Source organism: Aphis gossypii, chromosome X, assembly GCF_020184175.1.
Source record: "Aphis gossypii isolate Hap1 chromosome X, ASM2018417v2, whole genome shotgun sequence".
In the NCBI taxonomy this organism is placed as follows: Eukaryota; Metazoa; Arthropoda; class Insecta; order Hemiptera; family Aphididae; genus Aphis; species Aphis gossypii.
The window spans coordinates 13,679,442-13,704,991 of record NC_065533.1 but is presented as its reverse complement, the minus strand read 5'-3'; the positions used below and the strand labels follow the sequence as shown (position 1 = coordinate 13,704,991).

The window sequence follows — 25,550 nt, the reverse complement described above, 5'->3', positions numbered from 1 at the left end:
TATATTATTATTATTATTATATATTATATATTATAATATTATTTTATCTATTATACTCGTTTTATTATAATAGCGAAAAGTTTAGGTATATAATTAATAATATAATAATTTTATACAAAAGTTGTTTTTTCGAAAAAGCTAACTTTATTTCATAACTTTTAAAAACTATAATTTATAATTTCCACCTAAATTGTTATTTAAATATTTATGACAGGTTATGCAATCATTATATTTTATTATGCTTTATTATTCATTCTTAGTGTGTTGGAAAAACAATAATAATTAATTTTATATTATTAATACCACTACTCATTCATAGAATATTTTAATATATCTATGTACTATATAACTATTAGGTATATTCTGTGTTTCGTTGTTAAAAAAAAAAACATATTATACGAAAATAATATTAATATATCAAGAAAAATTTAAAATATATTAAGATTCTATATCAGATATTTATATATTATAATAATATTATATTGAACGAAATGAGTTTCAAAACTACTCAAATTTATAAGTGTTTGCTGTTTAAATAATCACTCTGTATGTAACATATCGTAAAAAATGATAAATACTAATTTACAATAATTTCTATTTTGGTAGTCTAAACATGGACGCCATAAAATCGATTAGTTATTATAGCATAATGTAATGAGTGATGATTGGGCGGAGAGCAAAGTTCCCTTCAATTACAGTTTACACTCGAGTACGTAGCTTCCGAACGTTATTGTGAATAAACGTTGTAAATATGTAAAACGATCAATAAAAAGTATGCACCTTTTTTTTTCCAGTCACCGTATAATATAAATAATGTATTTTTGTGTTGATTTTTATTTTTGTATACGGGGGAGAGTCGGATAGAGTATCATTAATAGTTGAAACACTATACACAGAGTGATCCTCGAATTATTCAATTACAAATATTACACAATAATATTATACACCATTACTGTATATAAATATATTAAATTTCCAATAAAACGGTTTGAAAAAACGTGTACTATTCTTTATTATAGGTTCCTGTTGTACGCTAAGAGTGGAATATTCTCAATAAAAAAAAACCAAAAAAACCTCAGTTGTCCACTGTCGGTCAGAAGATTCTCGAAGAAAAAAGAAAAATTAATTTTTGATATTCCTCTCGTCTGCCAGACTTTACACGACGAATGTTGTTCAATCGATTAAAAAACAGAGTTGGCCATACTGATCAGGTTGTGTTTTACGTATACTTTATGAATTAAGTACGGCATTATACGTCACATGTATTTACTATATAGTGTGTGTGTATGGTTCGTGTTCACGTAAATAGTTTTGTGGCCTGTGCGTTATGTTTTTTACTTATTAGTGTCGATGTACACATTAATATGTAATGTTTACGCTTCATGTTATGAAATGCGTTTTAAAATATGAAAGAATCCAAAACGCAATCGACTTAAACGGTCTTTGTTTATTTCCATTAAAACTGCACTGCCATATATAAACAAATGTTTTTATCGTTACTACTTTAATCTGTTATTTACACACAACATTATAATATTAATATTTAACGGTTTAGATTCTTTAATGATTTTGAAAATCTATGAATGTGTTTTATTATATTGTGGTATTTGAACCTCGAGTGCATAAATAATTATTATATCGGTCTATTTGTAAAAAATTATCATAAAATACTAATAGATCATCACTGTGATTTCCTTAATAATATTAAACTGATTTTGAGACTAATTGATACCAGTCTCGTTTAAATTTTGACTTCAATACGTCGTGTAGTAATACCAAAAATAGTTTTGAAAAAAATCATCGACTCGCAACAATTTACAGTAAAAAAAAAAAGGAGGAGTACTCTGTGGAAGATAAAAAAACTTTTGGGATCACCCCAAGACACTCCTTTAACGCAATAAAAAAGGACTGAAAATATGTTTTTTTTTTTAAACATGCCTACTTAAAAATTCAAGAGTCTTGAATTTTATACATAAATGCGTTGTTATAATAATATAATAAAACGGGGTCGAGCGCGCTTAGTACCCGGTGGTATATATGTATACATAGTGCAAAAAATATAAACGTCCATGTTTCCAGTCAAAGTTAACTTGGTGAGTTATCGTGGCGTACACGTTTATTATAAATTATAATAATATACGGGATGGCACTATTTTATTTATTTTTTTTATAGTGCGTAATAACTCTTTATCTTATTAATGACCGGCGATCGGTTTGTTGTGCAGCTAAAGGATAAAATACGAATTGTACCAAACTGCCAATATTACAGTAGTGGACAATTTATTATTCCAGTAAACAGCAGTGTGTAGTAGTAGTAGTAGTAGTAATAAAAAAATACTCTGATGGCACTTAATAATAACAATGTAACCTATATATTATACTTATAATAATAAATCTATTCGAATACATTTTTTCGTTATTCGTCGTTTAACAGGTCTTTATTTTTTATAATTGTTAATTATTGATTTATTTTATTTTTCAAAATAAAAAAATAAGATTTGTTGTTGTCGTTTAAAAAAGAAAAGAACTTAAGATGTTACCACGATTCGAAATGCGTGGTAATGAAACGTTAAAATGTTTTTCAATACTACACAGCTTTCCGCAACTAAGTACAAACACGAAAAATAAATTGAAATAATGAATGTTATCAATAAAAAGTACTACCGCACAACATAAATATATTTGTTTTTTAAAGCACCGTCAGACTGTCTTTTTTACTATTCACTGTTGTTATTTATTGTAATAATTGTCCACCACAATGGGCTCAATCGTCTTTTATTTTTCAACAAATCGATCGATTGATGATGGTCATTAGACTGGTGTAAAAGGTTAAGTATTACGTAAAGGGTGATGAGTTTTTTATACTTACATTTAACTTATACTTCATATAACCTATAAATGTTGTTTTAAAATACCAAAGTTGGTATTTTGAAATTGATTTTTTTTTTGCAATTTCTTCGAGTCGAGTAAAATATTATTTGTATATTTTTTGAAGACACGAAATTATACTTGATAAAATATTGAACGAATATAACTGACTTTTAACTGAATTAAGTCAATAAAAAAACTTTCCACTTTTAAATTAACTTGTTTTTTTCTGTATATATTTACTTAACTTAACGAGTTGAAAAAACTGATTAACAAGCGCCTGTCTTGATTTTAGTTTTGTTATCAGACGAAAGTTTATTTTAATTTAAATACTGAACACACAACATCGTCACGAATAAAGTTTTATAATATTAATAATATTCTGTCTAGCTACGCGTTGCCTGTAAAGAAGTTGTAACGCACAAAAATGCCATTTAAATTTATACTACATAATATTGTATATCTTAGAGTCGCATATAAATATTTTAAGAAATGAATAAAACTCCTAAGATTCCTTAAAATTAACTAAAATATCACGCACGTTAATATAAAAATGATTACGAAAACAAACTCTGTGAATAAACTCTCAATGATCGAATGATGAGCAATCAATTTATGGATAACTGCGCATTACAATATTTAAACAATATTATTGTTCATATCATATACAGTAAACACCGGTTGAAATAACATATTGGGTGTAATGACCTTAAATTGAAGGTCCCTGCAAAACTCCTATATTGTATGTACTAATTTGTATCGATTATTATGAAGTCTGTCTAATGATTATATGGATGTAATGGTGGTTATTTTTGGTAATATTGGAGAAATCTTGTCCAAAAACAAATTTTGAAGAGCTAGAAAAAAAAATAGGGTGTGATTCTTATACTATAAAGTTCAATCTAAAATCACAGATTTTTTAACAAAATGCAAATTTAATTAATTAATTAAAATAAATAAATGTTTTATCTTTACTTTTTTCTGTATGTATTGAAGTTACAATTTCTTTTTTCGTCATCTCGGTTATATAATGACATATTTTCGTTGGTTCTTTGACCGTTATTAATCTTTATAAACTATTTCTACTATAATTTACTTTTTATATATATATATATATGATTGTACTTGCATTATACTTATATTAATTAAAGTGTATAACTGTTGTGTCTGATTCTTTGTTTTTCGATCTTTGAGTAACCGAACTACGTACTACTACAACAGTCGTATAATATGCAACATTTATTAGATCTTACGCATATGTATATGGGTTGAAAAAAATTACTATCGTTCTACAAAAATTGTCTTTTTTTTCGGTAATATAGGAACATTTGTTATGCTTGAAAAGTGTCCGATATAATAGCAATGTGTCACTTTACAAATAATATAGTACAGTACAGGGTAGCAAAGTACGAACATATGTATATGCAAATTATGAAATTGCATTATAATACCCTTCATATATATATAAGTGGTTATTAATTACCGTATTAGTTATGCGTAAGTATAATACAATTATTACATTGTAACGAAATGATTATCGCGAATTACAGTCGTAATGCAGTCGTGTCGTAAATCATAATAATATTATGTTAATAATAATCATTACGATATGATTTGGGTATTGTGCAGGGTGAATAACACGCGAGGGTTGGACGGAGCTAGGGGTTGAATCACTGGTGCAGGTTTACATGTGTATATAATTCCGCATCGCAGTGAACTCGTGTTTAATTTTTAAGTGGGGACAGTGAGCTTTGACGTCTAAACGAAATTTTATGATTTTATTTTAATTTCCCTTATATCGATATTTGTTTTTTTCTAATTTTAATAAAAAAAAAATTAAATATTTTTATAATTCTTAATTAAATTTGAAGAACAATATATTTTTTTTTTACTTCAAAGTATCAGTTTAACATTTTTGCAATTTTAATTTTGATTTACACTAACGAGTCGTATACGTGCATTCTTACGCCTCATAACGCACACCTGTGAAATAGACTTAAAAAACGGAATATTTAAAATATCATTTATTTATGTTTATTTTTATATTACTTGATAATTCAAGTATTTATAGTACTTAATATATGTAAGAACTTTCAACTTTTGCATTTAAAAGATATGAAATATGAAATTATATTTTAATTATTTTTAATAAGAACTTTGGAAAATTAATCATTCATCATATCTTATTCTTTAAAGTCTGCTTTTTCGTCGTAAAATAATATGCAAATGTTTTCTAAAATCATTTCAGCACATGGGTTTGTATTATTATAAAACTAAATTTTTTATTACTTTTATTATCATTGCATTGAAGAACAAAATATATTTCTTTATATTTTTAAAATGAAATGATTTATTGTTAGACTGTCTCTGTTATTGCTTTTGCTAATAATATTTTACAGATTATTGTATTAAATATTTAATGATATTACCTAGTATCAACATTTTCTAAATGTATACTTATGTCTTATATTATGCTATTAATTATTTATCAAGTAAACAAAATACAATAAATTAAGAAACACGACCTATTGGTAGTATAAGCATATTTGTGCATCGTTCATATTATTCTGTGACTACTTTTCTAAACGAATATGAAAACAACTAAAATTTCTCAGACATTTATGAATTTAAAATTGTAGTTATTATTTTTTTTAATTTTTCATTAGATTAGTGCTTACATGCACAATTTATAAAATAATTATTATTTTGGTAGATTATATAATATTTATAGTATTGGTTTTAATTTTTTTTCAATTCCAATGTAATAAATATTAAAAAAAAAAAATAGATTTTGATGTCTTATACTATGGTTTCTTAGGAATTTTTTACCGATATCTGTATTAAAATCAATTTCAAGCCTTCAAATGTAGGTACCTATTTCTTCTATATATTTACTATATGTATACGTAGGTACCTACATCTCAGATTCGGCCATAAACCGTTAACGGATATTATATTATAACGACGACACATCACCGCACGGTGTGTTCCTTATTAAATTTATACAAAACAGAAATTATTATTATCATGTCCTTTGGCCACACGTCGATGGGGCGGAAGCGACGGTGTCGAATTAAAAGCGTACATTGCGCTGTACACGGTAATATATATATATACACATTTATGCTTATTTTATATATATACATGCGTATCGAGTTCGGACCCGAATTACCCGGCCGGGCCGGCGGCGGGCGAATTCCCTCGCGCGGTGGTTCCCAGAAAACGCAGTTATGTGTATATATACCTAACCTAACATATAATATATACCAATACGACTATGGTACTACTACTACTACGGCGATGACGGTGACGAGGGGTCGGTCGAGGGCTGGGGTGCAGTGTTTCGGTCGAAATCGCGCATTGTGCGCCCGGCGAGATATTAAGACACTGCGGCAAGCAGCAGTGACGGCGCGCGAGGGCGGTCGCGCGGGGATATAAATGTAGAAAGTTTCCGGGAGACAATAATTAATGTTTACCCGCCGCCGCGGTGTCCGTGAAGAATAGCGCCGCCGCCGCCGCCACCGCCTCTCGGAGAGTGTGACTTGTTGAGGAACGCGCACACACAACTACTATACGGACCGACGACGACGTGTACGGCGGGTGTGGGTATAGTTTTTCCCTTTCGGGGGGGTGTTGGTGGCGGCGGCGGTGACTGGTGAGTATCGGGCCGGGTGGCGGAAGTTGCGGCGACCGTCGCATTATATAATATTGTTTGTAGCGTGTCCTCGGCGCGAAATCGGCGATTCTCGTCTCCTCGTCCTTCGCTTCTTCTCCTCCTCCTTCTTCTTCTATATCCTGCTATTTTACCGCAGCAGATCGTCTTCGCAGATTATATTATACATACTTTTCGTTCACGTTTTACTCGCGCGAACAATTGCGCATCGCTCGTATACAGTGCTCACGCGGCGCAATGTATATACTACTCGTCTGGCAAACGATGTATTAAATAATATATGTATATATATATATTAAGGTACCCCGAGTAATCCGTTTAACGTAAGACGCACTCGTTATTTCCAAAAAAAAAAAAAAAATATTAATGTTTTTGAAAATATTTTTACTACAGCTTTACTGTGTTCGTGGGGACACCTCGTCATTGACCCAACTATTACACCGGATGTGATTTATTTGCAGAATATAATGAATAATTATAAATAATGATTGCGCACCGCGCGGTTTTTAATGGTTTTAGTTTTTATATTTATAACGATAATTATATTACTAATATTAATACAGCATCTTTGACTATTTTTTACCAAGTTATCTCCTCGAACAAATATTATTATAATTAATTACTAGAGAACGACCGATGTATCGTATGACCCCACGAACCAAAAGTCGCCCTATTTTGCATTTTTTTGAAATCAATATTTCTCTCTCTATAATTATTATTTTTATAAATATTTTTAATTTTTTCTTTTTCTGATATCTTTACTTAACGTTTTTTTAAAGTTTCTTTTGACGCTCAGGTTTTGCTGTATAACTTTACTTTTTGTCATATAAACTTAAGCCATCGTTTTCCATAACAATAAAGTTCTGCATGATAATCTATAAATCTTATAAAAATTAGTTAACATATAATAAACTATACCTTAGTTAACCTATACAAAACTTTTTTCAAACGTAACTATAGTCTATAATATATAAAGCATAAAATGAAATGGTAGTTATATTTTAAGTATTATTATTATTAATTTCATATGAGTCAATTCCACGTACCACGGAAGGGTAAGAATATTATATTCATAATAGTAATGGTTTAAAACGAATACAAGTATTTTAAAAACTTTATTCAATAAAAAAATTATAATAGAAAGTTAATAATAATAATGTTTGAGGTTAAACCTTTGTTCGGTATACGTTTAAATATCCAATGTCATCAACAATTTAATTTGAATGAAATCTATATAAATATTAAAATATATATTAATACGATCACAGATTTATATATTATAATGATTGAGAACATTTACGATTATTATATTAATATTGTTCTCATACTGTATTAAAAAGTAAATTTGTTTATTTGTGTTATTATATTTTAGTTGCAAAATGTTTTTTTTCACTCGTTCTGATTTTTTAAAAAAAATAAAAAAATAAAAATTACATCATAATAGTTTGTTAATAAAATCATTGCCCATGTATTATTATGGTTCTATTCTAATTATCTGGTAAGTGTTACTATAGGTGCATTCAGCATACTTCTAATATACATTTATTGTTAAATAAGATGAAAAAATGGTTACTGTGGTTATATTAAAATAAATACGCATGTTTAGTTTACGATTATAAAAAAAATGTATTTGTAGACCATGATTATATTATAGCTGTTATACTTATAATATCTCTAAAGAGATTAATTAATTCACGATGAGTAAAGTAAGTATTACAATTTGAATACAAATAACAGATTTAAATAATTGTTTAATTTATCTAATTACTGTATGATGACAAAAATGTTTATTTACTTGCTCACACATTAAATCTTAAGATTTTATGACTAACTAAAATTGGAAAAAAATACGTTCTAACGTGACTTATACATTGCAGTAACAACATGTGAATAGCATCATAAAGTTATAACTGAACATGGTTACTGCTCGTGCTATAAACACAAAAAATAAAATTAGTTTTATATTTGTACATAATATGTAGTATGTTATAGTAGTAATATATATTACTATTAATTATTATTACACCTATTTTATTATGATATATGATACATTTTTTTTCAAATTATACAATTTAACATAACGCAGTTGTATCTAAATATTTAAGATGTTTAAGATTGATTTTTGTTTATTATGCTCAATTTATGTCCTTTCGGTATCTATATTTAGTAATTAATATTATTGTCCACGCAGAAAGAAACCAAGATAAACATGTCTGGGCAGTTGTATTCGTTCACGGACGAGTTGACGCCTCAAGAACAACAATTCTTCGCATTAGTGGAGAGTTGCGACGTGCCGGCGATCGAAAACTATTTGGAAACCAACAGGATAAATATCAACATGAAAAAACATGGATACACACCATTGCATCTAGCTGTACAGAACCAATGCGAACCCCTACTGGATTTACTCCTACGACAAAAAGGCGAGTATCTATACACTTTAACCACAAACTCAACTAGTTAAACTTATACTTAGACAACCCATAAAAAATATATATGTATAATAATATAACTGTCTATAAAAATAACAGTTGAGAAGTACACCAATAGCTTTACTTTAATTGTAAATTAATAGACCATTTAATTTATATAGGTATTAAGAAAATAATTCCAAATTTTATTTCTCATTGCACTATTAATATTTAAAATAAAATTTCAATCATTTTATGTTCTACTTTTTTTTAAATATTTTTAAAGCTGTTCTCAACAATGGTAAAGTCAAAAATTATAGCAGTATCAAAATTATTCAATATAGTTTGATCTTCATTTTGAAATTGATGACGACAATGGTGGTCAAAAATCAGACAACACTATTTTTATTAGTTATTTTAAGTTGCACAATTGTTTGGAATAAGTTAATTAAGTTATAGGTACAAATTATTTTAATTAATTTGCCAATTATAGTCTACGAGTACTGCATACTTCAAATTAGTTATTTTTGAATTTAAGGCTAGAGTTATTTTTTCAACTACGAATCATATTACCGTGTTCTATAAAGAGCACCTAATACAGGTATAAATATATGCATTAGTTTTTTTGATTTTACATACGTATAACTTTTCATTTCAATTATAAGTTCTACTCAATATACAATACAAAAATATGTAGTTGTTCATCGATTTATTATTGTTTACATTTAGGTTTTTAGAATAAAATATTTCGATTTTGATTTATATCTTTCATCAAATGTATTAATACATATTACCCCCTAAAAAAGAACATAGTATAAAAACTGAATTAATTTTTTTTTTTTAATTTTTAAACGACATCATACTCGTATCTTTACTTATAAATTAATACAATATGATTATATAAAGTAACTGTAGAGCAACAATGAGAATAGGTTCGTAATTCGTGTAATAACAACTTAAGATTATTCTAAATCATTTTTAAATTTCATTGTGCAAAGGAAATAATATTTGTGTGTCGTAAATGTAAAAGTTTTAAGATAATTTCAATATTATTTTTAATATTTTTTGATTTTTATAACAAAAATATTTGAATCGTTATTTATTTGATTAAAAATTAAAAATTAGGTCTAAATTTCCAAATTAAAATTACTAAAAGAAAAAAAAACAAAAAATAGAGGACGTTTACTGTTAATTTATTATATTCAAGGATTTTTAAACGATAATGTACCATTGGTGTATATTATAAAGTTAATATGTTTGTCAATAAATTATTTGAAACACATGAATTACTTACTTATATATAGATGTATAAACAATATTGTATTATATGTTACCGGTAATGGTGATTATTTATAACTACCTACTTTTCTTATAAAATGTTTAAAATGTCTAGAGATAGTAAATTACCTACCTACTTTAAAATGTGCCATTTATTACAAAATAGTTTTTGCAGTTTATTTGTAATTATTTTATAGTCATTTTTACTAACGTGCTTTTCTATAAAGGTCTAATACTATTTTAAACGTCAATGATACAGAGCAGTGGTTCTCTGTTTTTTTTTTTTAAATTCATACATCGTCCTTATTAGAATTCAACACTACGTCGCTCTAACACCATTAAACAATCTAAACTGTACGTTATAGAAAAAAAAACATGAATGCTTTAAAAAAATACAGTACGTAGAAAAATAATTTATTTTTATAATTTTTTTATTTTTATTGGAGTGTTGAATGGGCATTGATAGGTATTTCGGGACCAAAGAATAAATATAAATAATATAAATCATAAATATAATATTAATATAATATAAACTGTAGTTCATAAACTTTTTGGTATGACGTATAGTGTGAACAACTATTTCTTTTACTATGTTTTTTTGACATTGGCTGTGATTACACTAAGATGGTAGCAATAATACTATTTTATCGAAAAAATGAATAATAATTTTCTTTTTTTCTCCGTGTATATTTTATGTCACTTTTTGGTTACCTACTTGTCACCCCAATTTAAAACCATTGATATAGAGTATCAGTCATTGATCATAATGTCTAAGTACTCAATATTCAAAATTTTAGAAAACGATTATAGTTTAAATGTCTCCTGAATTTATTAGGCATTGTCAAAAATTTAAATGTTAAAAGAAATTAATGTGTCCATTCCTACGTAATTCATAAGCGATTTTATTATTTTCTAATCATTCTTGACAGTGCCTAACCGCTATGACCATTGCCGGTAACGTGTGTACCTATATAAACCGCAGACGTGAAAATCGGCGACTTGATACTGTTGGCCATCACGTACGACAACCTCAAGATGTTGGACCGGCTGCTGGAATTCGACGAGACCAACGACAGACCCGGAAACCGGGGAAAGGGCTGTGGCTGGAATCGGGTACGGTCGGACGACGACGTTAAGATGGACGAACCGGAAGACGACGGCGATTCGGAAGAGTTTCCGCGATTCATGACGCCGCTGATGTTGGCCACACAGTGCGGCCTTTACGAGACGGTTGAATACCTGGTGAACCGCGGCCACAAGCTGGATAGGCCGCATCCGCCGCAGTGCACTTGCAGTGAACGGTGCATGGTCTCGGCCTTGAGTGCCGACGTGGTGTCCGACAGCTGCAAGCGACTGAACGGGTATTGGGCCATCAGCAATCCGACGTTCATATGCACCACGTCTTCTAGTTCCGATCCGGTGCTCGAGTGCTTCCGGTTGCATGAGGAACTGTTGCGGTGCGGATCCGCCGAACAGGTGCACAACGCTACGTACACGTATATGGCCGCACAGGTGATCTAACTGCAAAAAAATAACAGTCGCAATAATGGACACTGATAATGCTCATTACACAGGTGACATAGGGGAAATAGGGACGATAATTTGTACTATGTTCAGTGCTAAAAAATACAAACTTAAATACTCTACATAGTGCAAGGGCGTCTCTAGCCTTTTTTCGCCCCGACTTTGATACAATTTAAAAAAAAAACCAATAATATTGGTAAAATCAAATTATTAAATTCTCATTAATTATAAGAGAAAATAGTAACTCCTTGCTGGTTAAATTATTTTACTTTATTAGAAGTATTTGAAGTACACTTTGTGTATCATAAGTACATATTATAACGAACATAATGGTTTCATAATGGTCATAAAACAGTTCGATAATCCTCACAGAGAAATATATGAAAAATTAACCGACAGTTTTGTATAATAAATAGTATTTTATTGTATTTAAAGTATTATAATACATCTAGTTTTAAAAGTAAATAATTAATTTTTTTATAAAAAATTAATTTAATATCATCATTAAAATTGTTAGGTTTAAATCGTTCTACAATTTAAAAAAAAAATTCACACAAATTATGTGAATATAAATACTATAATAGGTTCATGCTTACCTAATTTGTTAATAATAAAAATACAAAAATGAAATAAAAATATTATGTACATTGTCTGTATATCTTTTATTTGAATTTCTATTAAACCTGTGTTGTCCGTTTTAATGTCTGACTTTAAAAGGTCTTTAAACTTTTTTTTCGTATTACACACATTACACATACGTTTATTACAGATCAGTGGCACAATATAGCATATTATCTCTGTTTCCTTATTATTATAATAGTTTTTTTATGTTTTTTTTTTTATATGTAATATACATTATTTATCAAAAAAAACTTTTATTTTTTGTTCGACAGTTTCGTTGTTATTTGTTTAGTATCGTATTTTAATTCGACAATTGTAGGTAATATTGATTATAATGTTATTAATGTTATATTGTCTATATAAGAATTGCACTTACTGTTATTAGCTAAACTAAATAATCTACGTTCCCATAAATATATTTATTATATAGATACCAGGAAAGGCAAACCTTTTACGAGTCACGTGCCAAAATTTTGCAATCAATGTTTTAAAAAAAAAATTCACGTGCCAGTAATATGTCATAGGTGTACTTATATACAATTTATTCTCATAGTAATGGGGGATGTTTTAAAAAAATTGGGAACGTGCTACCTCTGGCACGGGTGCCCTCGGTTCACCATCCCAGGTATTTAAAGTTTTGTTGGTGGCGAGGTGTATAAGTATTCTAAGTACAATTAATATATTTTAATATATAGCAATGTAAATTATAAATTAATATGATAATAAGATGTTGTAAATTTACTTTATTATATTTTATATAGGTCAAATACCTATAGCTTGAACTATTTTTATAAGCTTTTTTTTTCAGTGAAGTTGTTAACTTTTTATTTAGTTTATCTATATTTTTTTAAGGGGGACTTTATTTTTTTTTTATTATCAAATGAAGTAACAAGGGTAAGCATGCTACCTAAATCACCTTATACAGTAATACGGTCCATGTCAAATTATTTTATCGAAATAACTGATAATAGTATATAAGTTGTAAAGTAAGAATTGAAATAAATACGATTATTAGTATTGTACTTCGTTTATAACTTCAAATTCGATTCTTGAATCTCAACCGTGATCTGTCATCGACACGAGCGTGATAATAAAACCGACTTTTGGACTTCAGGTGAGACAATTCGCGGTGGAAATGATAGTGAACTGCAGGACGTCGGACGAAGTGAAGATCATGTTGCGGAATCGGGACGGATGCAAGTTCAGAGGTCAGTTCCCGTACCCGAGACTGATCACGGCAATGGACTACAAGCAAAAGGAATTCGTGGCGCACACTAACATCCAACAGGTACTGGAAACCGCGTGGCTGGGTGATTGGATCGAGTGGAAGTCGTACACGGGGCCGCAGAAGCTCATGTACTTGGTGTGGCGGTTCTGCATGCTACCGGTCACGGTGGCGTTGGGAGTGTTGGCGCCCAACTCGGGGCTGAACCGGTCCAACCGGTTGCCCATAAACCGAATGTTCAACAGCCTGGTCACCTATCTGGTGTTCCTCGGGCTGCTGTTCGCCCACTCGAACGCCGACAAGTTCAAGGTGCGCAGGGGAGCCCCGAAACTGAGCACGTGGCTGCCGATCGCCGTGTTCGTGCTGGGCCACGCGGTGGAGAAGACCAAGCTCCGGCTGCAGCAGGGCCCCGAACGGTTCTTCCGGAACATGTGGAACGTGTTCGACACGGTCAAGCTGACGCTGTTCGCCATGGCGTTCCTGTGCTGGGCGCTGGCCGGCGCCCAGGCCGGCTGGGTGTCCGACGACCTGGACCGCAAGTACTGGCACTGGTCCGACCCGCAGCTGGTGGCCGAGGGCCTGTTCACCGTGGCCACCGTGATGGCGTACCTGCGGCTGTTGTTCCTGTGCCAGCTCAACTACTACATCGGGCCCATGCAGGTGTCCCTGGGCAAGGTGCTTCACGACTTCGGCAAGTTTGCCACGTTCCTGGCCATCATCATGGTGGCGTTCACGTGCGGCCTGGGCACGTATTACTCGTACTACGCGGGCATGGTGCGCAAGGACCCGGAGACGGGCGAGACCGTCCGGCAGGAGGACTCGTTCGTCACCGTGCCGGACACGTTCAAAACGCTGTTCTGGGGCATATTCTGCATGACGTCGCTGGAAGCTCCCAACGTGGTGGTCGGAAACGAGGCCCACCGGCCCGGAGGCGACGGCGGCGGCGGGCCGGTGGACGCGGAAACGCAGTCCCACCGGTTCACGCAACTGGTGGGCTTCGGGCTGTTCGCCGCGTTCGAGGTGCTCATGGTCGTTGTCATGATGAACATGCTCATCGCCGCCATGTCGGACACGTTCCAGGGCGTCACCGAAAACGCCGAGTACGAGTGGCTGTTCGGCAGGACCAAGGTGTACGTCAGCTACATGTTGCAGGACGACATGCCGCCGCCGTTCAACCTGTTGCCCACCACGGGGCTGCTGTTCTGCGCCAAGCGGTTCGCGTCCAAGTCGTGGCGGGGCTACGGCCGCTTGCCGGGCGACGACGGCTGCGGTGTCGACTCGGACTTGGACAGCCGGTCCACGGCCGCCGCCCCCGAGTTCCGCGAACTCATGGCCCAAATCGTCAAGCGGTATTTCACGATGCACAGACCACTCGTCGAACACTGAACGCCGCCGCCGTCGTCCTCGCGATCCTCATTATTATTATTTGTCCTGCGCTGCACGTTCGTCGTCGTTTTATCGCTTATCCTCCTCACACCCTCCAACACGCTCGCTTTCACGAACCCTTCTCAACCCGTTTTGTCGTCGTTATTGCATATATTATTATTTCATTGCTGTTTATAATATTCATCTCATATCTGTAAACCGCTTTAAATATTTGTTATTATAATGTCATATTTTCCTGTAACAATGATGAAAACATAATAATATCCTCGATATATTGATCACTGTAGCGGCGATAGGTTTTGGTGTGTTCACTTTAAACACGATGATGTATTATGTTGCATAATAAGTCGCAGTAGAGGTGGTGTTATAAAAATGAAAAATATAATAGTAATAGATATTATTATAACTGACAATGATCTCCCCACTCTTCCTCCCACGAAAAATTAGACCATGCGTACGTCACTGGAGTATATTATGTTCTTATATATATATATATACGTATAATTATGATATTCTATTTTTTTTTATATATTTTTGAATTCATTGAGCTTTGTAATATTTCGTGTTCACTTATAATATACTATAATATGTATTATGTATATATTTTACCTATTAATTATATTCGATGTTTTGTTTTTTTACTTGTTAAGTTATGTGTATTCAATTATTTAAATCGATGTGATGGCTTTTAACATAATATCTTGATTTCTAACTCAAATAAGTCTATATAAATATGACAATCAGTACTGACCAGCTGATACTTGGTTTAATTTATAGTTGCATAGATTTATATAAAAATATAATATTTTATTAATTAATAGATTTTAAGAAAACATTTAGACATTGTTAAAAAAAAAAAAGTAGAAAATTCTACAATATGTGTGATCCAGATAGCCATACACAGGTAATTAAAAACAAATAACTTCTTTTGAACTGAATTAAACTAATATTATTCTCTTGTATTAAATTTAAATTTTCAGCGTTCAATAACATGTATTGTTTGTTAGCCATCATCTTATATATGAGAATATAACTAAACGTTATTAGCGTCGGATTTAACCAAAGCAAGGAACTCCAGTTATTTATTTATTTTTTCATTATTTTCCCCCTTTTGAACATATTTTTAACGACTAGGCTAATTTAATAGAAATAAATCGTTTATTATTGTCCGGGACAGGCACAGTAAAACTCTTTGTATATCATTAAGTACGACATTTATTTACATGTTTATATTTATAGATTTTCATCGTATACGTCTTATGGGATGAGTATTGTATATTATTATGCATTGTGTTACGGCCGCATAATGTGACACGGTTTTAAATCATTTGAATTAGGTACTGTCGCGGTGATTGACGGTGACCCGTGTACATAACCTATAACCAGTCTATAAAATATACGCATTGGTATATAATTTATTATACTATACGCGCTACTACACGATTTCGAAGCGAAATACTTGATTTATACTTTTGTGTGTAACTATATTATTATGTACGTGTTTCGATGCGATTTAATGCGTCGACTATTATAATAGCCGGCCGTAATGTACAAGCCGACTTTTGGTTCAACATGTATTGATAAATGACGACAGCAGACAGTCTCCGTGACTCGACAACGTCAACCGACTTAAATAAACGGCTAATTATGATGGAAATTATTGCTAATAATCGTAATTCTAATAATCATCTACATCTCTACCCGGCCAACGATTAATAAATTCAATTGCGAAGTGTTGATATCGTTATTCGGTATGCACGCATGCTCTGAGTGATTGTGTGGAAAATATATGGAACTGAGGCTGACTATTTTGACTAAAGGAACTGATAACTAAAAAAAAATCTAGATAAAGATAAAAGATTATTTTTAAACTTATTTATGTATCATTTTACCAAGTTCCGTATGATTTCGTATAATTAAGATATTATCATATTATGAGACTTAGAAAATTGTAAAAAATATGTTTTACTGTGCATAAAAAAAAAAATTAAAAATTAATTAGTTTAAAGATTCAAATTTTGTTTAAAATTAGCGTGTTATTAAGTCCTTTAAAAACTGAATGAAATTCAAGGCTATGCTTTCAAAATAGTTTACTTTGTATTAACTTTATTGTTACATACTGTAATATCTAGAAAAATTACAGTTAATGACTGAAGATTTTATCTAAGAATAAATAAATAGATAATTTTGAAATTGTATTTAGTACACGAATCACTTTACATCGATTATTGGTATTATAATATTAAATATCAAACTGTAAATTAATCATTGACGATGAACTAGATCGTGTCTTTCACGATACTACCAGTACAAACATATTAGATAATAATATTATAGGTACACTAAAGTACTGTTGTCATTTGTGTTGTTACAGTTTAATTATTTTTTTCAGACAGGGGAACCGTTAAGTTTTTACAATACAGTATTATCATTACTACGGTCCATATACCACTCGAAAATATCAGAACAATACAACTTATATAGTATTATAACATACAACAGAGACATAATAATATTATTGTAAACTACGTACCATTGAAGAGGTTGAACGCGTCTATATAATATTTTATGGTATTGTTATACTCATGACATATTGTTAAGGAACAAGCTAAATTGTATGAAGGGTTTTCGGGGTATGAAAAATACATTATAAATATTTATGAATTTTATCAAGCAAAAAAACTGGTATTATAAACCATAGAGTTATAAAAATTTTCAAATATAATTAGGTGATAATACTTTGATTTAATTTTTTTCAACTATGTTGATGTACTAAACATTTGATAAAATAAAAAAAAAATAATTTTTTAATTTATAATAATTTATTAACTAATCATAAATCGTTGCAGTTAATACGAGATTTGTCTTTTTTTTGTATTTATGAGGGTAAAATTATTATTACCCAAATATGTTTAATAAAACTAAAATTTATTATAATACGTTAAATATTAATAAATCATATAGCAGAAGGATTGCTAAGAATTAATTACTAGGAGCATTATTATTTATTTATTTTGTTTATTTATAAGCTTATTACAATATACTTGTTTAAAAAATTCCTAAATTATATTTTTGTTGCAGTTTTATGATGCAATTGTATATTATTTTTTCTAAGTTACCTGTTACCTACATATTTTTTCTCTAAAAAACTGTGACTGCATAGATAATTAAGTACCTATCTACAATATTCTGTTAAAACTTTTTTTAATTAAATCATATAATTTGATGGTTTTTTTTAGGAATAATAAAATATTTTGATTTTGACTCCATAGGTTTCGTATACAACTTAATTTTTTTTCGGCATTATAGTAATCAAAATTGTACACTACAATCGTAAAAATGAAGTATTTGAATGCGGCGCATTTATTCCATGATTTAGACTTTAAAACCTTATAGAATTACGTATATATATATATATAATATAAATTAAATTTCAATTTGACTTAAAAAAATATAAGTTAATTGTTTTATTTTCCATGTTATTGTTGTGGTCTTTAATATAATTATTTTAATCGTGTATAAGGTTTAACTATCTTACTTTTATTTCTCAAATGCCTTTAATTTTTAGTGTTATTTTGGTAGAAAATGAACTAGTAAAACGATTTCAATAATATCATATATAAAAAATTCCAATGAATATAATTAAAATCCGATCTTTCTAAGTAAACATAATTTGCACAAATACTTAATTATTTTAAATTAGCAATTTTAGTTTCTCATTATTAGAACAAAATTAAAAATAGTTGCTTGATTTTTTTGAATATCATGAACATTAATTAGTATATAGGAGGGGTTAGCGATACCAAAGACTCGAGCAACAACAGTTTCACGTGTTGAAGCAATTGCCTATCGAGTGTTCCTCGGAAAAATCGTGCTTATTCCAACTACATTTTTGTATTTTAGAAATTAGAAATCTTAGTACTTTAACATCTTGTTTTATAATTTATTTTACCTTTACTTGTTATGGGTGCAGAGTTTTATTACTTCGATATTATAAAAAGTAATATCGTTATTAATGAATTATCTTGTACCTATGTAGTCATACAATATAATAATGGTGTACATTTATTTAAAATAGAGACTCTATTATTATTAATAAACTCTTTAAAATATGATTTTCTATATTATATGCTCGTTTTAGTTTTTAAAATTTCTATAGAACTTTTACGCACACAACTGTCAGTATAATATAAATAAATATTTAAATAATATAAAAACATAAAGAACCATAGAATAATCGTAAACTAATAATAATTTATATATGTCATATGTATACAATATGTATTATATATAATATAATATGGTAAGTGGGACGATTTCAGAAAAAAATAAACGAAACCGTTTGTTTGATTTCTGTCAAACAGATCGAGTTTTGTGTTATACTTGGCATTGTGAATTCGAATTTGACATTCTAAGAAGTCAAAAATGTAATAGTTGTTTGTATTTTTATCAATAGCATAATATTCAGTTTACAAATAAGTATGACAACTAAGATTTAAGATGAATTTTGATTATTTTTTAGAACATAACATTTATTGTATTTATCACAATATAATAATAAAACGTATAGTGAATTTTATTCAAAATATCGTACACCAAGAATAAAGGGTTACAGCGAATGTTTGTTTTAAAACTGAATTTCTAGTCTATACTTAAATGTTTTTTTTTTGTTTTTTTTTTATACATATTATTTTACACAGCAGTTGAAATAATAATAATAATAATATCAAAAGGGATATCACAATTTACTATTAATATCCCCAACCATCTGTCAATGATACTACTACTATTATTATTATTATTCGTCGGTTGTATAGCAGCGTTATATTGTGATTGTGAACGCATGTGTTTAATCTGTTATACATGTAATAGATAAGTACGTTTATTTTTTTTTATGCGTGTGACGACGCACCGATATGGAAACAAAAAAAATATTGCTCGGTACATCGTTTATGTATATATCGCAATATAATAATATTATAATGTACGCGTAATACGATGATGGACGATAAAGCCTTTACGAATGTCATTTATGCCATTGCAATTATATTATACTACAATACAATGTAATTTTACGCTCTGCGTTTTTAATGTTAGTACCTAAACGTTTTTTAACGATTTACACAAATACATTTTGCATTCGTTCACAATAATATATTATGACACGACTATATTATAATTTATAACCAATAACGCACGTTACAGTTATCCCCAAAACAGCTACAACTCGTGTTGCGACCCAACACAGATTTATTTATCTGTTCTTCAATAATATTATATTGTGATTCGTGGTATTCACTTGATTAGTTTATGTGACATCCCGCGGGTTTTAAGCTCGCGATGAAGTAAAATATCGATTTTTTTAACGTACCTATTAAAACTGAAAATATAGTTAAATGAAAGCTACGTATTAATAATATGCGATTAAACATATTAATAAAACATATTATATAACACCTTGCGCTTTTGGTTATTTGTCAGAATATCAATATCACCAATACGATTAATATTTTGTTCTGAATTGAATGCCTTATATGACGTGTCTTCGTCAGAACTATCACAAATGAATCATCTTCAAGCGTATGTTTTGCAGCATCGAACATATAGTTAAGTATTAAAATTGAATATTTATAATTAAAATATCTATTTAATTATTTATTTATACGATCCAATCCCTACAAACAGACTTTATGTTGTACACAGTGATGCACCTCCTTCTCCAAAATGGTTATGTTAGGATACACTGCAGATTGATCCATTGGTTGTATGTTAAAAATAAGTTAGTTAGTCAGTTAGATTGTTTTGAAATTTAGTTTAGTTATTAATTATTACGCATCTGATTCTAGAATCGACTTGCAGAGTTTCCTATCTATTCAATGGATAATTAAATAAAACCAGAAATTTCCAACATGGGGTATTAGTGGTATTACTGAATGTTAAAAATGTCTTAATGTCACACCCAGATTCGGCGTAGGTACATTCAATGGAGTGTTCAGAATCTAAAATGGAAATACATTCCTTAAATTGATTACCGATCCAACCACAACATTTTTGTTGTACAACTGCGATTTAATAATTAGTTCAATAAAAATTTTGATATTGTTCAAAAGTGTGGTGTACTTGGTTAAGTAACATCAATAATGTCTTTATGTAAAATAAACTTTAAACGTAATAATTTAATATTATTAATATTACGATTTAATAATAGTATTTATATTATAACGTTAAGGCTGTCAGAACCGTCTAATTATCTATTGCACGACTGACATTATATTTGGCAACAAAGGATTGTATAAATGTATACCCCTCTCCTCTACCAATAAGTTGGTTTTTATTAAAATAATAATGTTTCACTAAAATTAATACTTGTTTCAAAAATATAATGTGAACAAACTTTATAAAAATGCATAAAAAGTTAAATTTGTCAAAAAAAGCAAACTAAAAGTATCATAAAAATGAACTGCCGGATTCCCTGAAACAAACTTTTAATTTAGAGAACTACACTTTGAAAAATTAGAAAAAAATGACATAGTATATAAACCAAACAATTATTTAAGTTTAAGTTATAACTAATATCTAATAAGTAATAAGCTGCGAATACACGACCTGTTCACATTCACGGAGTTCCGTTCGATTTGTTGTTACTTTTTTTTTCAGTATTATGTCGAAAACTTAGTCCGCCAAAGTCAATTAAAAAGTTTTGTGTTCGAATAGCAGTACAAAAATGTTTAATCCGGGTTTCACTTAATACAATTTAACATGTTAAGAATTTTGTATACAATTAAATACACGCAAACGGTTTTATATATTTATATTTTATCGATGATATAATTTGTATTTTTTTTTTTTAAGAACGCATGCAAATTCGAAATAGATATTTTGGGATTAACTCTAGAAACAGTAGAAATATACAGTGTACAGTAGTAGTACATTTTTAGTGATTAAAACTTATTATTTCCACTTATCACTAATAACTAATAAGTATAAGTTATTCGTTAAGTGTATTCCACGTTTTTATAGAATACTGTATTGTAAATCACATGATCTAAAAAATATTACTTTTAATGCTGTAATCAATGATTTTAATTACCAGCTGCCTGAAACACTCAATCGTGTCCTATTATGTTATGATATTTTGTTTGTATATAAGTATATAAAAAAATCGTAAAGTATAGAGGAACAAAAATTGGAAATTATTTCTAAATATATTATATTATTCAAAAAATAATATTAACAAAATAGAATAATATACCTGTTCTCTTATGAAGAAATTAGTGTGCACCATTCAATTTTGTCGTCGATATTTCAAATTGATAATGGTAAATATATATATATATATATTATATAGTATTTATATTATCTAAGTATATTATGTGTAATTAATAAGTCCTTAATAACCTTAATAAATAAAATATTTTTCTTGTTCACTGAAGTTATAAATTTATAAAACTCGATTAATATAAGACGAATTTACTCTCATCGAGTTTTGAGTTACCAATATTCTTACTATTATATAGACACCGACGCGAAAATAGTAAATACACGTTTGTCACAAATCATTCATTGGTAGGAATTTGCGGATAATTGGTCAAATGTTTGGGAGATTGGGGATTAAAAATGTTTATCTTTTGCCTAACAATAATAAGCACGTTTTAACCATCAACTTGGTGCTTTAATGTTGATCTTGAAAATTGTAAAGGAATAATAGGTATACAAATAAAGTGGATAAATTAATAATTAATAAATAATAATCCGCGTTTGTTTTAGTTTTCTAAAACATATTATATTTTTTATGTTTTTATTTTATTTTATATCTTTTAAAATTATAATTATTGTATACTTCATAATATAAGTCCCATCATATAATAAACGTCTATGCTGTTCGGTTATAATGCGACCGATGGTTATAATGTGATTATTTATATACAATAAATTAAGCATCTAAAAGGTTTCAACAAAAGAAATGAAAAAAAAGTTATGTAACTCGCCGTTTATTCATTTATTGGAATCAAAAAATAAAAACCCATACTAAATCATATGTTTTCATTGACTTTTTATTCCGATCATCGTGTACCGGATAATTGAATTACATTTATAAATATTTTTTTTCGTTTTTATGGCTTTACACATTCATAACCTAAGCTCATTATGGTATACGTCTGCAACGATTTTATTTTTATTATTATTAGTATGTCTATCGCATATAATATATTCGTGTAGTACCTATGTGACCATGTCGTTAAGTCATTTAGTAAGAACGAAATAAAATATTGTAGTTAAATTGTTCTACAAAAATTCGAAGATTTTCAAAAGTACACTGATACTGAAAATTTTCAATTATTAGCTACTCTAATAAAACTATTAGAAACATTATTTAATATCATCTTGATGACATGATTTTCAAATAAGTTATTACTTATTGTCTTATTGTATAATGCATGTGTCTTAATTTTAGGTAAGCTACTGTGTAAAATAAATTATGATACGTTTAAGTTTAAATAGTTATAGCAAAAATAATAAAAAATATAATTATTGTTTTGTTGAATTCACGTGCTCAGATTATTGTGGATTTGCATATTTTTCTTGATCGATTTAAATTAATTAAGAAAATCAAATTAAGTTCGCTTGATTAACATTTTTCCAATTTCAGCCATTTTTTCCAGCCACTTTTTAACCTTTTTAAAATATTTATATTTTTTAAATAGGAAACGTATGAGTTTTTAGAGCAAGCTTATACTTCAGTGTTCAATTAATTTTGGTATTGTTATGACATATTGCACTAAGTAGGTAACTAAAACTTGTATTTTTATGTATAAAATAATAAATTATTACCCACATTTAGTTTCGTGAAAATAAAATTAAAATACGGTTCCTTTGACGGTTATTGCCTGACTTCAGTATGCGTGACAGAATATCAATTTTTATATTATTATAAAAATGCAAAGCTATTGTCCGAATCACTGCCATGACAATCACTGTCAATTCGTACAACAAAGCACCTACTCATATTATATTTTATTAATTTTACTGATGTCATTTATATCACGATACGTATATCGTATTTTTTGTATAGTATATATTATGTAATCTATATGTAAATTAATATCTGAAAATCACTCCAACACTCCATTTGTTCACTGTTGCTGAATGTAAAGAATGATATTGACTTTTGATATCTCTTGAATTATAGGATTGTGTAGTAGATTAAAAATGTAAATCTATAACATAATATCTTATAACCCCGATAGCCGTGAGTTGGTATTGACATAAATTCATATTCGAATTCAACATAATGTCTTTAATATTATTATTAGTATTTTTACATTTTTTACTTGAATATTTATACCTAATAAATTGAAATATAATTGCCGTAACCTATTTTATATAATTAATAAAAAAAAAAAAAACCAAATTCATATTTTTTTTTTAGATATGAATTTTCCGGGAATTCCCGCAGTATACAATTTCATCGCATGTCTGGCGAATACGTGTTTCGTGATTTTTAAGTGCATAAAAGTATCACATTACATAAAAGTATGGGAATCCCGCCTTAGAAGAATCCCGGGAAGTGCACTCTGCGTTTCCACAAAAATAACTCTGCGTGACTATGAAAATAATTGTGTAGGTATTGCAATATCGTATAATTTTGTTCGACTAAAACGGAAAATATCGCGCACCAGCTGCAGCAGCGGTAGCACATAAACACTACTATGACAAGGTGATATCATATTATTATTTATTGTATTATAATCATACCTACTCGTTCGACTACTGTTGTTACACGCACGGACAATATTGTGCCGTTCGGGTGACAGCCGAACGGTTTAATTTCAATTTAATAACTACTCGTCGTGTACACTTTCGGCGTGTTAGTCTACCGCCGCCGCTACAATATAAAATACATATTATATATATATACATATACATATAATACGTATAATATGCTGCGTGTGTAATGTGTATATTATATGCCGCGCGCACGCGTGTTTATACAAAAGGGGTCGTTTTTCGGCGGCGGCGAATCGACTGCGACACATATTATATTATATTATTCTGTACCATAGATATAGGTACGGGCGCGTGTGTGTGTGTGTATATACGTATCATATAATGTATATATTATCGGCGACGAAGAGTGACGACGACTATACGATTCCGGTGGTGCGGAGGGAGTGTGAGAGAGAGATAGATAGAGAGAGGGTTGCCCGATATTGTGCCCGCTCGTCCTTTGTGAAATCTGCAGTAGTGCGAAGATAATTTTCCGACCGAACGGGCGGCGACGCGGGGTGACAACGGCCCGGAATATAATACTCGCACACAAGCTCACGCGTATACGCATCATATAATATATATATATATAATATTATGCGTGCGTGTGTGTGTGTGCACGCCGCTTGTGTAAACACGACCGGTGGCGGTACGGTGGAGGTAAATAGTGGTGTGACGGTGGAGGTTCCCCTTCAAAACCCCCTCGATGATGATGATACGCCCGCGTGACGCCACCGACGCCGCCGACATTAAACCAAACCGAGACCCGCTCGGCTGGTAGGTACCCATATACCTC

At 30.1% G+C, this 25,550-nt stretch overlaps 1 protein-coding gene across 1 annotated transcript; it reads left to right on the top strand.

Moving 5' to 3' along the window:
- The first annotated feature begins 8,106 nt into the window (after positions 1 to 8,106).
- On the top strand, positions 8,107 to 15,585 carry LOC114120546 (short transient receptor potential channel 6-like). Its single transcript, XM_050207735.1, has 4 exons — positions 8,107 to 8,247; positions 8,733 to 8,964; positions 11,213 to 11,742; positions 13,490 to 15,585. Exons 1-4 carry the CDS (start codon positions 8,239 to 8,241, stop codon positions 14,984 to 14,986), a joined length of 2,268 nt encoding a protein of 755 aa, XP_050063692.1. The 5' UTR covers positions 8,107 to 8,238; the 3' UTR covers positions 14,987 to 15,585.
- Positions 15,586 to 25,550: the final 9,965 nt, after the last annotated feature.